The sequence below is a fragment of the Numenius arquata genome, chromosome 14 (assembly GCF_964106895.1).
Source record: "Numenius arquata chromosome 14, bNumArq3.hap1.1, whole genome shotgun sequence".
In the NCBI taxonomy this organism is placed as follows: domain Eukaryota; kingdom Metazoa; phylum Chordata; class Aves; order Charadriiformes; family Scolopacidae; genus Numenius; species Numenius arquata.
The window spans coordinates 16,020,409-16,033,703 of NC_133589.1; the positions used below are offsets into that span (position 1 = coordinate 16,020,409).

The 13,295-nt window shown below is 48.4% G+C and overlaps 1 protein-coding gene across 1 annotated transcript in view; it reads left to right on the plus strand.

Annotated features, from left to right (window-relative positions):
- Nucleotides 1-13,295, plus strand: part of AXIN1 (axin 1) — a 75,236-nt gene that overhangs the window by 45,374 nt on the left and 16,567 nt on the right. The window contains exons 4-5 of the mRNA XM_074158423.1: nt 3,690-3,786; nt 11,642-11,779. Coding sequence (XP_074014524.1) covers nt 3,690-3,786; nt 11,642-11,779 — 235 coding nt within the window. The remainder of the gene's footprint in view (nt 1-3,689; nt 3,787-11,641; nt 11,780-13,295) is intronic.

Here is a 13,295-nt window from a genome sequence, read left to right on the forward strand (position 1 = left end):
ATCTAGGTAGGAAGGCAACAGGCAGAAGCTGAAATGCATTGAATTGCCATGTGATGTTCCAATTCAGATGCAGAAAGCGCTTAGGTCCATGTCCTTCTTCTCTTTACTTCTGCAAGAGCTTACTTGGGTAAACAAGAGCTAATGTCTCCTCTTTAGCCCAGTGTTGTGGTCCAACTAAACAACAATACTCCTTCCTCTGGGTCTTATCATGTGTCCTGGCTTCTCTTGGTTATCTTGCCTTTCCCCAGGCGCTTGGGGAGCCCTTGGTGCTGGTGGGCTTGCCCAGGGGGATGCTCCTTCTTCCCCGATTCCAGTCGAAGCTGCCCCAGAACAAGGATGGCCATTCCTCAGAGCTCAGGGGTTCAGGACAGTGGGTACTGCTTCAGAAAACCTTGGGGATTAAATATTATTCCTCGGATGACTGGCCTTTGGCCAAAATACCTGGCGATTTTCCCATCATGCTTCTTTTGTGCGAGAAAGGTCTCTCGGTGACGGTGGTGCTTTGATAAGAGTAATTGGTAGAAAATATCAGCTTCGCTGTGGATTTGTTTCCTGTCCTTCCTACGGTCGGTGATCCAGAATGACCTTGAGTTCTGCTGTATTTAAACAAGTTTAACAGCTTTTTAATTTAAAAGATCCTCAGTGATGATTTCCAACGAGTTAGGCTTTTAATGGTTGGGTTTGGAGGATGTCTACAGAGGAGCAATGACAGCCCTTGATAGAAGAGTCCAGCTGTAGAGCCACAGCAAAACCTCCAGAGGCTCTTGTGGGTCAGTTCGGAGAGGAGAGGAAGCCCCCGCGCTTCCCCCATAGCAAACCAATTGCATTATCATTAAATAAACGATAGAAATACTCTTGTTCCCCCCCTTTCATTTCAGCGCAGAGCTTTCTGGTACTAGAGAAAAATCACATGATGAAACAAGGAAAAACAGTTTGGGAAAGTTTTATTTTAAAAGTAGATGTACTCTAAAAAAGTTTTGATTTTTTTTTTTTTATATATATATATATTATTTTCTCTATCTATTGAAAATATCTCAAAGCAAGCTACCTGACAAAAGGAAAACAAAAGTACGGTATTGGTTTTCCTTGCTTTCCCCCCATCTATTGAATAAGGTTTTGTTGGGATAAAATTAAAGTGCTTATCTTTGAATTTGCTTCCTCTGGTTGAGTTGGCACAGTACATTGAACGAAGGAATGTTCCAAGTTCAGAGGTGGCATTGGGGAATCTAGTTAAAATGACATCAAAGGCAGCACAGCGGGGCTGAACATGTGTTTGAAGCCGGATAGATTAGAGGCCATTATCAGCCTTTCGCTACTGTGCTGGGAACAAAAGTCGCTCTTTCCGCTGGGACTGCTGCTGGGGAGAATTAAAAAAAAAAAAAAAAAAAAAAAGGGGAAAAAAAGAGAGAGAGAAAGAAAGAAAAATTGCACCTTCTAATATAATGCTGCTTTTCCCGCGAATGGCCGGGTGGCTTTAGTGTGCGAGTTGTGTCCTGGCACCCGGGTTTTGTGTGGCGGTTAGGCTGAAATGTTGTCTATTGATGCCGACCAGCGATGGCTAAAATAATCCCCCAGATTTTGTATTAATTTTTTTTTTTTTTCCCTGTAAAAATTGCCAGTTGTTTTGTTGCCATCCAATCTGGAAAAAAAACAACCCCACATCGTGATGCGATGAAACTCTTTTAACCGTTACGACTGCCAGGTTGTTTTTCAAATGGAGGTTTGTCGTTAAAGAAAATGAAGGCTCCTGACGAAGCTGTCGCGGAGGGCTGTTGGTACAGCAGCACAGGGGGAATTGCTCCGCTCCGTGTGGTGTCACTGCTGCCCGCAGCCCAGGCGATGCTCCCAGACCCACTTTCCCTCCTCCCGCGTTACCTGCGGCCACTAGCCAGAGCTGTAATTAACCTGCCTAATTTTCTGCTCTCTCATTTGTCTTCCTACTAAAAAAGCACTTGTCATTCATTAATCGTGGGGTTTTATTTTATTTTAATGGCGCTTTGTTTTGAGTGCCTGGGTTACTGCATGAAATTGCATTTGCCTGATGTAATTTGGTGGCGATTCTGCCTGCACCCGCGTTTCCAGAGTGGAAAGGGGAAGGATGGCTGATGGTGACCGTCCTTACACAGCCTGGTGCTTGTAACTCAAGAGGTTTACAGGCAAAACACCGCAGTAAATTGTTTTTCCCTTGCCAAATGGCATCTTGACTTTAAAAATCTGCTGCTTGGCTTCTGTTCTCCAGAAGCAGCTGTGCTTGGCAATTGGGGACGGGGGGGTAGGTGCTAAGTACATTTGGCCTGTGCAAACATCTCGTTGTTGTGAGATGGGCTGGGACTGGCTTGTTTGGATGGCTCGGAGTGGTGCAGGGTTGGGAGGAGACAGCGCGTGTGCGTGGAAGTTACTTGGTACTTGCGACAAACCGAACCCCTCCGTTTCCACCCTTTTCTGTGGCATTGCACGGCTTTTCCAAGCCTGATTTTACTGAGTCAGGGAAATGTGTAAAATAAAAAAGGAGAAGTCCAAATTGCCAAGCTCTGGGCTGGCATTTGGTTTTGCATTCGTTGATTTTTCCCAAAACATCCTGATGTCGCCAGGACATGGGCCCATGTCCTTACCTCGTAGCTGAGCTCCACCTCGTTCGCGTTCCCCTCATCCCTGGGTGACAGCCCGGAGCTCACAATGGTGAGAACACAAAGGCAGTTCCTTTCTTGCCTGAAGTTATCCTCAGCCAGCGATGGTTGGTGGTGGTGAGCCAAGCCTGGTGGCTCTGACCCCTTGTCACTGGGACCCATGTGCACCCAGACCCCCATCTTCACTGTGTGTGGCTCGGCGGAGCAGGTCTGCACCGTCCCCCAGCTCCCGGCAGAGCCACAGACGCAGCTCCCACTCTGTCAGGACCAAGGATCACTGGCCACCACTGTCTCCTTCCTCTGCAGAGACCTCCGTCTCCAGCTTTTTCAGCAAGCGCACAAACCCGAGCAGAGCTGGTTTGCTTGGCTTCTGTTCTCCTGCTGTATCAGGAGATACGGAGGAGGTATCACTGCCGTGGCATCCCTCCTAACCTCGTCCAGCCTCCTCTGGGGCAAGGGCTGGGTTCTTCTGCACAATAACCCCTGCATCAAGCCCATCGTTTCAGTCTGAGCTCCAGATTGTCATAAGAGCAGCGGAGCCTACCCCTTCGCTTTGATAAGCCATTTGAAAAGTTGTCATGCTCTCCTAAAAATGTATACCTTGTTCCCTGACCGAGGTCCCCTGTGTGTAGATGCTCACTGAGCTCCCACTCCTCCTCCTCCTCCCCCTCCTGGCCTGCCCTGTGGTTAACTGTGTACATTGCAGACTCTTTTGTAGAAAGCAACCAACTATAAAAGGTACCAGGATGCCATCCAAGTCCTTCTCCCTGCCCTCTGCCTTGGGCAGCGGTCACAGGAGCCCTGCATCGCTCTGCTCCTGGCAGACACCGTGTAAGTCCCCCCAGCACCCAGTGCCCGAGCGTTGCTGGTGCTGGGATCTGAGTGAGCATCGTTCCCCACACGGGTTCCTCTTGCTGTGCTGCACTCACCCTGGGCGTGCAAAGCCTTTCTCAAACATAAAGAGGTTTCCTACTGGCCGCTCTGCGGCGGCGAGGCTGAAATGAACATCGTGTATCGGAGAAAGGCACTAAAGCGGGGCATATTGTTGTTTTATCCCGGCAGAGATGGGATCCCACCGTACAGACTCCGAAAGCAGCATCGCAGAGAGATGCAAGAAAGTGCCAAAGCCAATGGACGTGTGCCACTACCTCACATTCCTGTAAGTAGCACTATCTCCTTTCCCAGAGGTAAATATGCAAAACATGTGAGATCTCTAGCGTACAGTTGCTCTGCTTGCTCCAGTTTAAACCCCCCCTTAGCGCTGTATTCGTTTGGGGATGTTTTAAGATGGAATTACACCAAGCTAAGAAAGGGCTTGGTAGCCTTCTGCCAAACTCAGCATCCAGGGCTGCCCAAAATGCGTAGTTTTTCTTAACCATTCAGTCAGTAGCCAGTTGTTTCTCCTGGATGAGAACAGAAGCGCTGGCTGGCATCTACCTGCAGGCAGGTTACGTGCCCCTGGGTGAGCAGGGAGGAGGAGGAAGGCGTAGGAGGCCATTGGACTTGGAGGCTGATGGTCTCAGCCAAGGTCAGCCGGGGAGAAATGCAACCGTCTCAAGTGGTATTTCTGCACTGGGCGACCAAAGGGAGCTGTGACCTGTTCTCAAGGACTTGGCAAAGCCCACCTGGGGGTGCAAAACAGGAGAGCAGAGAAGGTGCAAGCGTCTCCCTGGTCGCTCCAGGTAAGCAAACAGCTTTGGAAGATGAGCCTACCTGCTAGGGCTCTGCAGCACCATCTGCAGCTCTGCTTATCGTTATTTTCTTTTTGTGAGAAGTTACAGGTGACATTTAATGTCTAGCAGAGAATAAAGGTGCTTCTTTCCTCTTTGGACAGCTGGACTCCAGCACAACTCAAATAGGGAGGGGAAAAAAAAAGCCTCCATCTGCTTTTTCCAGAAGTGCCTTCAAACTTGGCGCAGCTGTTCTCATCCTGCCAGCTCAAAGCAGCACAATACCAGCAGAAATACACCCTTGTTTTAATCTGATTAAAAAAAAAAAAACACACCACACAACAAAACCACCACTCTTTGTTTTGCCTTTTAAATTAGATTATTTTCCTTAGATTTAAGAGGGTCTCCTGTGCTTTGATCACTGGGTTGACAATAAAAGCCCTGGCTGCAGACGCTCACTAGCCATCCTTGCTCAGTCACCTCTCTTTTCACACAGTTGCTTTCACAGTGTGGTCACTGTTGAAAAGGCTGGCTGGGTGCCTTTTTATTTCACTCGATGCCGTTTTTACTGTAAGCATGGCTTTGTTAGAGTTGAAGTTTGAAAGCTTGGCCTTTATTTTTTTCGTTGTTGTTGTTGTTGCTGTTCCCCAACAGTGGGAACTACCGAGTGAATATTCTCCAACTTCAAAGCTTGTCAGTGGCTTTACCTTTTGGATAAAAATAATAGTGGCTTTCTGTTGATCGTGTGCACTGGCAATGCCTCGACGAACTGCAGGTTATAAACTCAGAGGATGGAGCATTAAATATGTATAGTGAGCTCTGCCTTAACGAACTTCCATCTGCCAAACATTTCTTTTGTTGGGCTGAATAAGTGTCATTCCAGCAGCAGTTCCTTGCAGGCTAATTAGTTTTACTTAGCATTAAATTTTATCGACCTTTTGGGAAACTGGTTAAAAAAGGGGGGGAAAAAACAAGGTTTAAATTGGCCACCTGCTGCTTATAAATTTTTATATTATCCTACTTATCTACACAGTCTTTTAGAATTACATATTCCTCCTAAACTACACACAGATGCTTCACAAGGATTTTTCTGTGAGACATCCGCTGTTCCCATTAGATTCTGCACTGTAATTTTAAGTCCCAGGGAAAAAGGCATCTTGACGCATATTTATATGGGAGCGGAGGACTGAGAAGTTGAGTTAGTTCTAGTCTTTCTCCGGGGAATAAAAGTTTAGTTCAGACACTCTGGCACCTCCTGCCAGCCAATTACTGACACAGAGTTGGCATCGACTTCAGAGAGGCGCTGCTCTGCCCTCGCTTATCAATCAGCCAAGAAAGGAGAAGGTAATTAGACAATATGTTTTGACAACACCAGTGTGAAATGCTACAAAGTCAGTCTTTTAAAATCACCACTAACTGCACGCTTGTTGAATTAAACTTCCCTAATTAGCGGGGAGCCATGCAAATGTTCCTCCCAGTGTTGCTTTCTGAAGCCGGTGGTGAGGCTATCGGGCAGCCCGTAGCTGAAGCCGTCTCCGTCGGCCGCTGAGACCTGGTGGTTAACTTGCCTTTTAAACGCGTAGCAATGACTAAATTGTAGCCTTTGAGTGAAGGTCTTTATGGCCTCGTATCTAACCCGGGTAGCCAGAGTCCATGCCGATAGCGCTTGCAGAATGCATGGCATGTTTTCCTAGTGATAGTAGAGAACCTCCTACTTCCGAAAAGTCATTTCAGAAGTCCTTTAGAGACCTTACCGTTCCCTTACAAATGAGTTATGGGGCTGTTATGCAAAATTCTGAAGAACTTATATTGCTTTTAATAGCAGCACTTTTAGTTAGGCCCAGAAGCTATAAACTGTAGTGATTCTATGTTCATAGGAGACTGCCCGCTAGTTTCAGCAGCCATGCTGCCTCCAAATAATGTGTGCTGGTTATGTGGGATGCCCTGCTATGCAGCGGGAGATCCTGGTGTGGGGATGGTTGCATTCTGCATATTCCACACTTACAAAACAACCACTGCTCAAAAAGTTGTGTTTTGTGAAGTGGCTTTCTGCCCAGGAATGCAATGGGTGAAGGTCTCCAGCAGGCAACGAGACTTCCATTTTGTGCCTCTCCCAAGAACCCATTACACGACAGGTGAGAGTTGCTTTTCATGTGGTTTTCCATCTCTGTCTTGGGTTTGAACAGAGTCTTGGAGCACCAAAGAAGGAAAGGACAAGCACGTTCACAAAGGAGGGGTGCAAACCCATAGAATTCCGGGCCGTACTGTGCTATTGCACTGTATTTACCCCAGCTCTGGCATTCATGTGTCCCGGGAGAGGACGGGAGCTGCTCCTCTTTCCCAACAAATTCAGAAAAACTCAACCTGAAGCATTAAGACTTGGGATTCCTTTTTTCGTTTGTTTGTTTAACTGCATAAAGAAGCCATTTGGTGATGTTCTTCCTGTAGCTTGATCATCTTGTCCTGGTCCTTACTCTAGTCCTGCCCCACAATCAAGGAAGCTGCAGCTCTTTACAGTGTAGAGCTGCAGCTCTACACAGCTCTTTACGCTATTCCCACGTGAGAAGGAAAACACTAGAAGCAGCAGCAGCAGAGCGGGTCAGGCTGATTGCTGAACTTCCCCAGAAGGATGTCCTCTGTGCAGAGGTGGCTTCCGTAGTGTTCTTGAGTGGAACAGAAGATGCTGAGTGACGCACTCCGCAATGCTGTACAAGTGAGGAGTGTACGGGAGGAGCCCTTGATAACTACAGCTAAATGAGCTTTCTGCTCCTGCGAGCTGGGAACCTGCTCACAGTTCCCATCAGCCATTTTATGCCTTTTTCCACAAACATCTTGCAGCAGCAGGACTCCTTGCTAATCCCTGCATGCTGCTAAAGTGGATGCTAAAATCCAGCTATCCATGAGCTCTGCCTCAAGTGTTTCTGGTATGGACACAACATTTACCCTTGAAAAATGTATGGCACGGTGGAATACATTATTAATCTGGGCAACCTGGAGGTTCAGATGTTCTCTTCTCTTGGGTTCTCTAGCTGGCCATCTTCATGCCATCTCCAGGACTGACTTGTGATCTAGCATCAGCCACTCAAGTGTCGTGGAGGCATCAAACCTCCTGTAGAAGAGGAAGATTTGCCAACACAGAATTCTTTGTCCTGGTCAGATCTGGTTCAGCCCAACCCGTGGATCCCTGGGGCTGGTTAGAGACCTCTACCCAATGATAGCATTGGAAAACTTGCTATTTCATCTCAGAGCAACTGAGCTTTATTTTTCCCGAGGGAAACCCGCAAGCCACAGTGAGATTCTTCCCTTTCTGCCTTTTCAGGTATAGATCATAGTAAACCCACACATTCAGGTGTGCTCTGATGTGCAACTTGATCCTCAAATCTCTGTTCCTCAAAGAAGATGAAATCCATCAAACCCCAAGACCTGCATCTGCCTCATGGAGCAAAATCCACGCAGCTCCCACTCCATCAGCTCCAAGAAAAGAAGAGAAGACATGATAGTGGGTGCCAAGTGGAACTACTGGAGAACTTGTGTATCTCACATGTTTTTAGCAGGCTGCTTCTTCGCAAAGGTACCAGAGCTTCAGACTCTTCACATGTCAAGGACAGAGGGCAGTGTTTGGGTGATAGGTACCCAAGAAATTCTTCCTCGTAACTGTCGCTGGGAAAGATTGCTCCATCCAGACCAGTTAAAGCACTTTCTTTCTTGCCAGCCCATCTGGCATTCAGCCTCCCATACACTGTTCTCTGCAACCTCCCCAGCTCAGCATGGTTTGGTTCTGGACAGACCTGTCCAAACTAGTGGCATTAAATAGAAGTAGGGAGATAATTAAATAAAACATTAGATAAAACAGCTGTAGATAAAACAATTCTTTAAAATGAAGCGCTTCCTTTCTGAATTGTTGACACAGAATGGCCAGAGGTCTTGTTCTGGTCCAGACTGGAGGCCTGGATGCTCAAACCCAGCCAGGTCTCGGAAAGTGCTGCACTCTTTACTTGGAACGGAAGCATTTGGAGCTGTTCTGGTTTCAGAATAATAAGCATCTCGTTTACGACTCCCTCAGTAGGGTCTGTGTGCCCACAGGAACCTGGGGGCAGCTTCAGAATCCTGAAGCCCTGAAGGATCCTTCTCCGGGCACAGGCTCGGCCTGGCTGGGTTTTGATGGAGCATGTCTCCCTTCTGAAGTCAGGACTGTCATTTGATAAAAGGTTTCAAACACTTCGTTGTCTTAAGCCTTTTGAACCAAGTCAATGAAATCCATGTTTTCTGTCCAGGGAGACAGAGCAAGACCTCAGCAGTTATCTGTATTGTTTCAGCACAGGGAATTTGCATTCATTATTCTGCAATACTTTTACTTTTGGGGAAGTCTGTGTAGCTCATCCTTTGAGCTAGGAATAAAGTCAGACCCATGGCATCATCACCATGATGTTCAGAGCTGTTCAGAGCATCATCCTGCTTTGCCAGCCTTCCGTGAGTCACTTTTCGTTACCCTCCAGGACAACGCAGGGCGCGTGCAGCCGGTGTCCGTGGGGTGAAGTGAGGTTTATTTCAGTTGCATTGCACTTGGATGGTCAGGGAGACCCTTGCAGGGATGGCTTCACGGAGGGAACTGCGTCTTGCACCCTCGAACAGGCTGCTGAGGACCTCTGTGCTGAGTGGAATGCTACAAGGATGGGGCGCTGGGTTTTGTGGATGCAGCCGTTTATCAAAGAGAGAAGAAAACGAGTTCATCCTAAAGACTCTTGGGTTCGATTATTTTCGTTTCTGTAGTTGTGCTTCAGTCACCTCCAGACTTCAAGAGACTGTGGATAAACATGCTGAAGTATGAGTTGTAAAAGACCAAAATCATCTTTTCTCAAGTTCCCTGGATACAGCAGTGACCCTGAATGTCTTCAGATCCTCGTCAGAGCTGGAGCTGTGGTCCTTGGGCATTGCTGGGCCTGGAGGGAACCACCTTATCCTAACAGGACTCGAACGCACAGGTTCACAAACTTCAGCCTTTGCAGCTGCTGCTGCTGGGACTTGGGAGAGGCTTTGGTTTGGGATGTTGCATTGCATCAAAGGCTACAGAAATAAAGGGAAATTCCTTCCCAGTTCTGCTTTTCTCTGGCAGCCACTGCGGTAGCTGCAACGGGGAGCCCCGGGACTGTGACTGCTGAGCGCCAAGCTGCCTCTCGTTAGCTCATTAGGTTTCTAACGGAGCAGGGCTTGGTGCTGCCGTCTTATAAACAACCGCAGGGAGAGTTGGCATGTCTGAGGTGGCAGGAGGGAGTGAACGCATCGCCTGACGGGTTGCAACTTGTCAGGCGAGAGAAAGATTTCTCTCCTTGGGATTTACTGGTGCTGCCTCATGAGATGGATGGTGGTGGTGATGGGCTTGGGGTTTCTGATCAAAGCAGACTCCCTTAGCCAGAAGTGCTCCCCCAGGATATGCCAGGGAGAATGGGGAAACATCACTTGGATCCTGGAAGCTCCTCAGGGGTTAACAGAGCAGAGACCGGCTCTTCCACGTCTTTTTCCGTGATGGAGCACGTCTGGGGCCCATTTCTGGACAGCACAAGGTCCAGGCGCTGGGCCGAAGCATGCCACTTTGGCCCTTAGTGCCAATATTTCAAGACTAAACGTCATTCCTGTTGCTGAAAATCTTTTTCTGCAGTGTTTCTTTTAAATACAGGTCATTGATTTGCAGGGCTGGAGGTCCTGGTGGTAGCAAAGACTTTGTCATCCCAGGGTGGGAGCCAGCTGGCAGACCACATGTGTTATGTCCTCTCCAGCAGCTGCATCCCTGGATGAAGAGGGTGGTGGGGGCTGTTCCCAGCTGGGATGGGTCAGTCCTGCCTGGGACAGCTTCAGGTGGAGCTGTCGGTCCCTCTGCTTGTCATGGAAAGTGGATGCTAGAGCTCCATCGTGTCCGCAGACGTCCCCGGGGATGCTGCAGCCCCACACCGTCCGGTGTGGAAGGGAAGGGGACGGCAGCGAACACTGAAATTGAGATTTGCTGGCAGGGCTGGCCGGGTCTTGCTCTCAGAGAACAAAACAAGCAGTGCTTTAACTGAGACCTCTGCAACCCAACCTGGGTGTCATAAAAGATGTCTTCACCTTCTGGGTGCCATCAGTAGGATACTTTACTGCCTCTTCCGATTCTTCCCCTGCCTTCTGCTCGGCAGCTGGCAAAATAGAAAACCAGTATGATCTGCATGCTTTTGTCAGTTTGTGAGGCAAAGCATTATTTTAGTCTTCTGCATTGATCTTTTGGCTAGAACAGGATAAATTCAGGTGGTCTCTAAGCCTTGTTTAAAGGTTTCAAGCTCAATGTCTGCTTCTGGTGCTGCATTTGTTCTTTTGCTATGAGTTATCTCATGTCTTCGTGTTTAATTTTATCTCTGGTCCTATAGAATGTATCTTTCTCTCGTGTTGGTATTGAAATATTTGAATGCAGGTTTTTATACTGTTGAATTTCCCATATATTTTTCCTCCAAATTAAATTTTTATCTCTGCTGTGTCATTTTATTTTTTCTACTATTTTAACTAAATAATGCAGAAGGGATAAAAAATAAGGGGAAAAATACAGTGACTGTCAGCTTCATACTTCACAAATTCCTTATCCTAGAGTGCAGGAATTTAGGGACAAGGTAACTCAGCAGAAGGAACCAAGAATGCCCTTGAACTCCCATAAATATTCATTTGTTCACCCAGAGCAAACAGAAAAGCGGTGTCTCTGCGTGTGTAAGGTTGCTGTATTGATAAAGCAAGCAGGGGATCGTTGCATGGCTCTGAAGAGCAGAGATGCAATCCTGCAGGATCCTCTAGAAGCAAGGATGCTTTGTGGGAACAAAGGTGGCCCTTTGTGGCTGGGGTGGGCTGTAGCAGAAGGTGAGGGAAGTGAGATGTCTCGGAGATGACAGGTTTTCCTCTCCTTTCTGCGGCTGTGGGGTAAGCTGAATAAGTGTGTGTAAGAGTCCTCCTTTCTATCCAAGTGAAAACATCGCTGCTGTAAGCACAGTCTTTGAGAGGTTTGTCTCTACGTCCTTTTCCCACCCTTTCAGACCAGGAGATTCCTGTTGACCACGGTGTTTGGTGTCGAAAGAGCTTGCTGAATTATGGCTCCAGAAAACCTTTCCCTTACGTGGGGTGATGTGCAGAGCTGGTGCTGGCTGGGGAGGTGGTGGTGGTGGCCCAGCTTCCAGCCCACCGGTCCCTGGCTGCACCTCTCTGCCTGCCAGCCTGTCCTCCCTCAGCTCCCTACCAGAACAAATGGCATTTCCAGTTATTGAAACCTCCAAAATAAATGTGTGATTTTTTTCATGCCTCTTTTGCTAACCCCTGGTGTGTTTTTTCCTCCAGCGTACATATCGAATGCCAAAGGATATCCACGTTGAACCAGAGAAGTTTGCTGCAGAACTGATCAATCGTTTGGAGGAAGTACAGAAGGAACGTGAAGCAGAGGAGAAGTTGGAGGAGCGCCTGAAACGCGTTCGAGCGGTTAGTAACCTCCTTGCCTCCTCTCCCAGCCTGTTTGCGTACCGTACACCACAGGGAGCTTCCAGCTGCTGTGGGACCAACCTGGGTGACCACTTCCCTGCCTCAACAGCCACCGTCATCGCTCACATGGGGGCTCCTGGAGGCTCACGTTGCCCCAGGAGCTTCCATGGTGCTGTTCCCTGGTCTGTGTGGGGCTATGTGAGCTCCAGCTCCCTGCTGTAAGGTACCAGCTATGGCCCAGCAGCGCCTGCTTCTGTCACCAGATAGGGGCTGGTGGTGCCCACCATCATCATCTTTGGCACCTTCACTCTCCTATCCATCACAGATTTTGTGAGCAGTCCCTTCTATGCAAGGATGGGGACTATGTAAAAGGAGTTCTCCTTCCCCTGTGGGGTTTTGTGTGATCCCTATTTCCCCCACAAATGGTAGCCGGGTGGCAGGTGATATGCTTGGAGGTGTTTGTGTGGGCTATCAGGCTGCTCCTACCAAACCCAAAAGGTCTCTGCCCATCAGTGTTTAGCACATCCCTAGAAAATTTGGCACTGATCGGATGTAGCATCCAAGCATCCTCTCCCAGATGGAGAAACACACTGACTCCGCATGGGTGGCTGGGGAAACCCAGCCCATGGCACTGCATGGGGCCCTCCAGAGCTCAAGGACTTGGTAGATGAACCAAGGGAAGTGTACAAGGCCTTTAGCTCCACCACAAGCTCCAAAAGGCAGAGAATGAGGTACTGCTCGTCCGGTATTACCTGCGTGAGACACCCTGCTCAGCAGTACTCACACCATGTCTTTTCTTCTGACGTACTGCGAGTACCAGTACATCACGGGTACCAGTACATCTTGTGCTGGAGATACAGGGGAGCTTTCCGAGGACATCACAATGTTACTGAGCGTCACAAATGTCTGTATAACTACAGGTCTGTGAAGAAATTGGGCGTCTCTGCAGTTAATAGCTGCCGTGGCCCGGGGGCGAAGGCTCTGTGCTTAGTAACCCACAGCTCTCCCTTGAAGCGGAGGAGTTGGTACCTGTCCTGGCTGGATCTGTGCTTTCAGAGGAGCTGAGCCTCTGGGGCGCCCGGGCAGACCCTCCAGCCCCAGTGGAGTATTTCTAAATATTCACCAATATTTTGTAATGTTCCTCTTTAAACAGAAAAGGAAGAGGTTGTAGTATTTGCTTTAAATCACGTCTGTATTTTGAATGGGGAGAAGTGGGGAAGGCAGAGGGATCTGTAAGCTTCCCTCCATCTCCAAGCATTGTGCAGCAAACTCCCTGCCCATCTGCGTCCAGCATCCAGCCAGAAAAGGCCAGCAAGGAGCTATTCTGTGATTAGATTCCTGTTCTTCTAGAATTGGTCTGTTTTCCTCTCTGGTACCTATTGCTTTCTAGACAAAGCCAAGGTAACCAGCTGCATTTTCTGCTAACACAGACCTAGAGCCCTCTTCCTCCTCCCACTGCTCATCGCAGCCCCCACCTGTACCAGACTGCATTATCCCAGCCCTCTGCCTCCTGGAA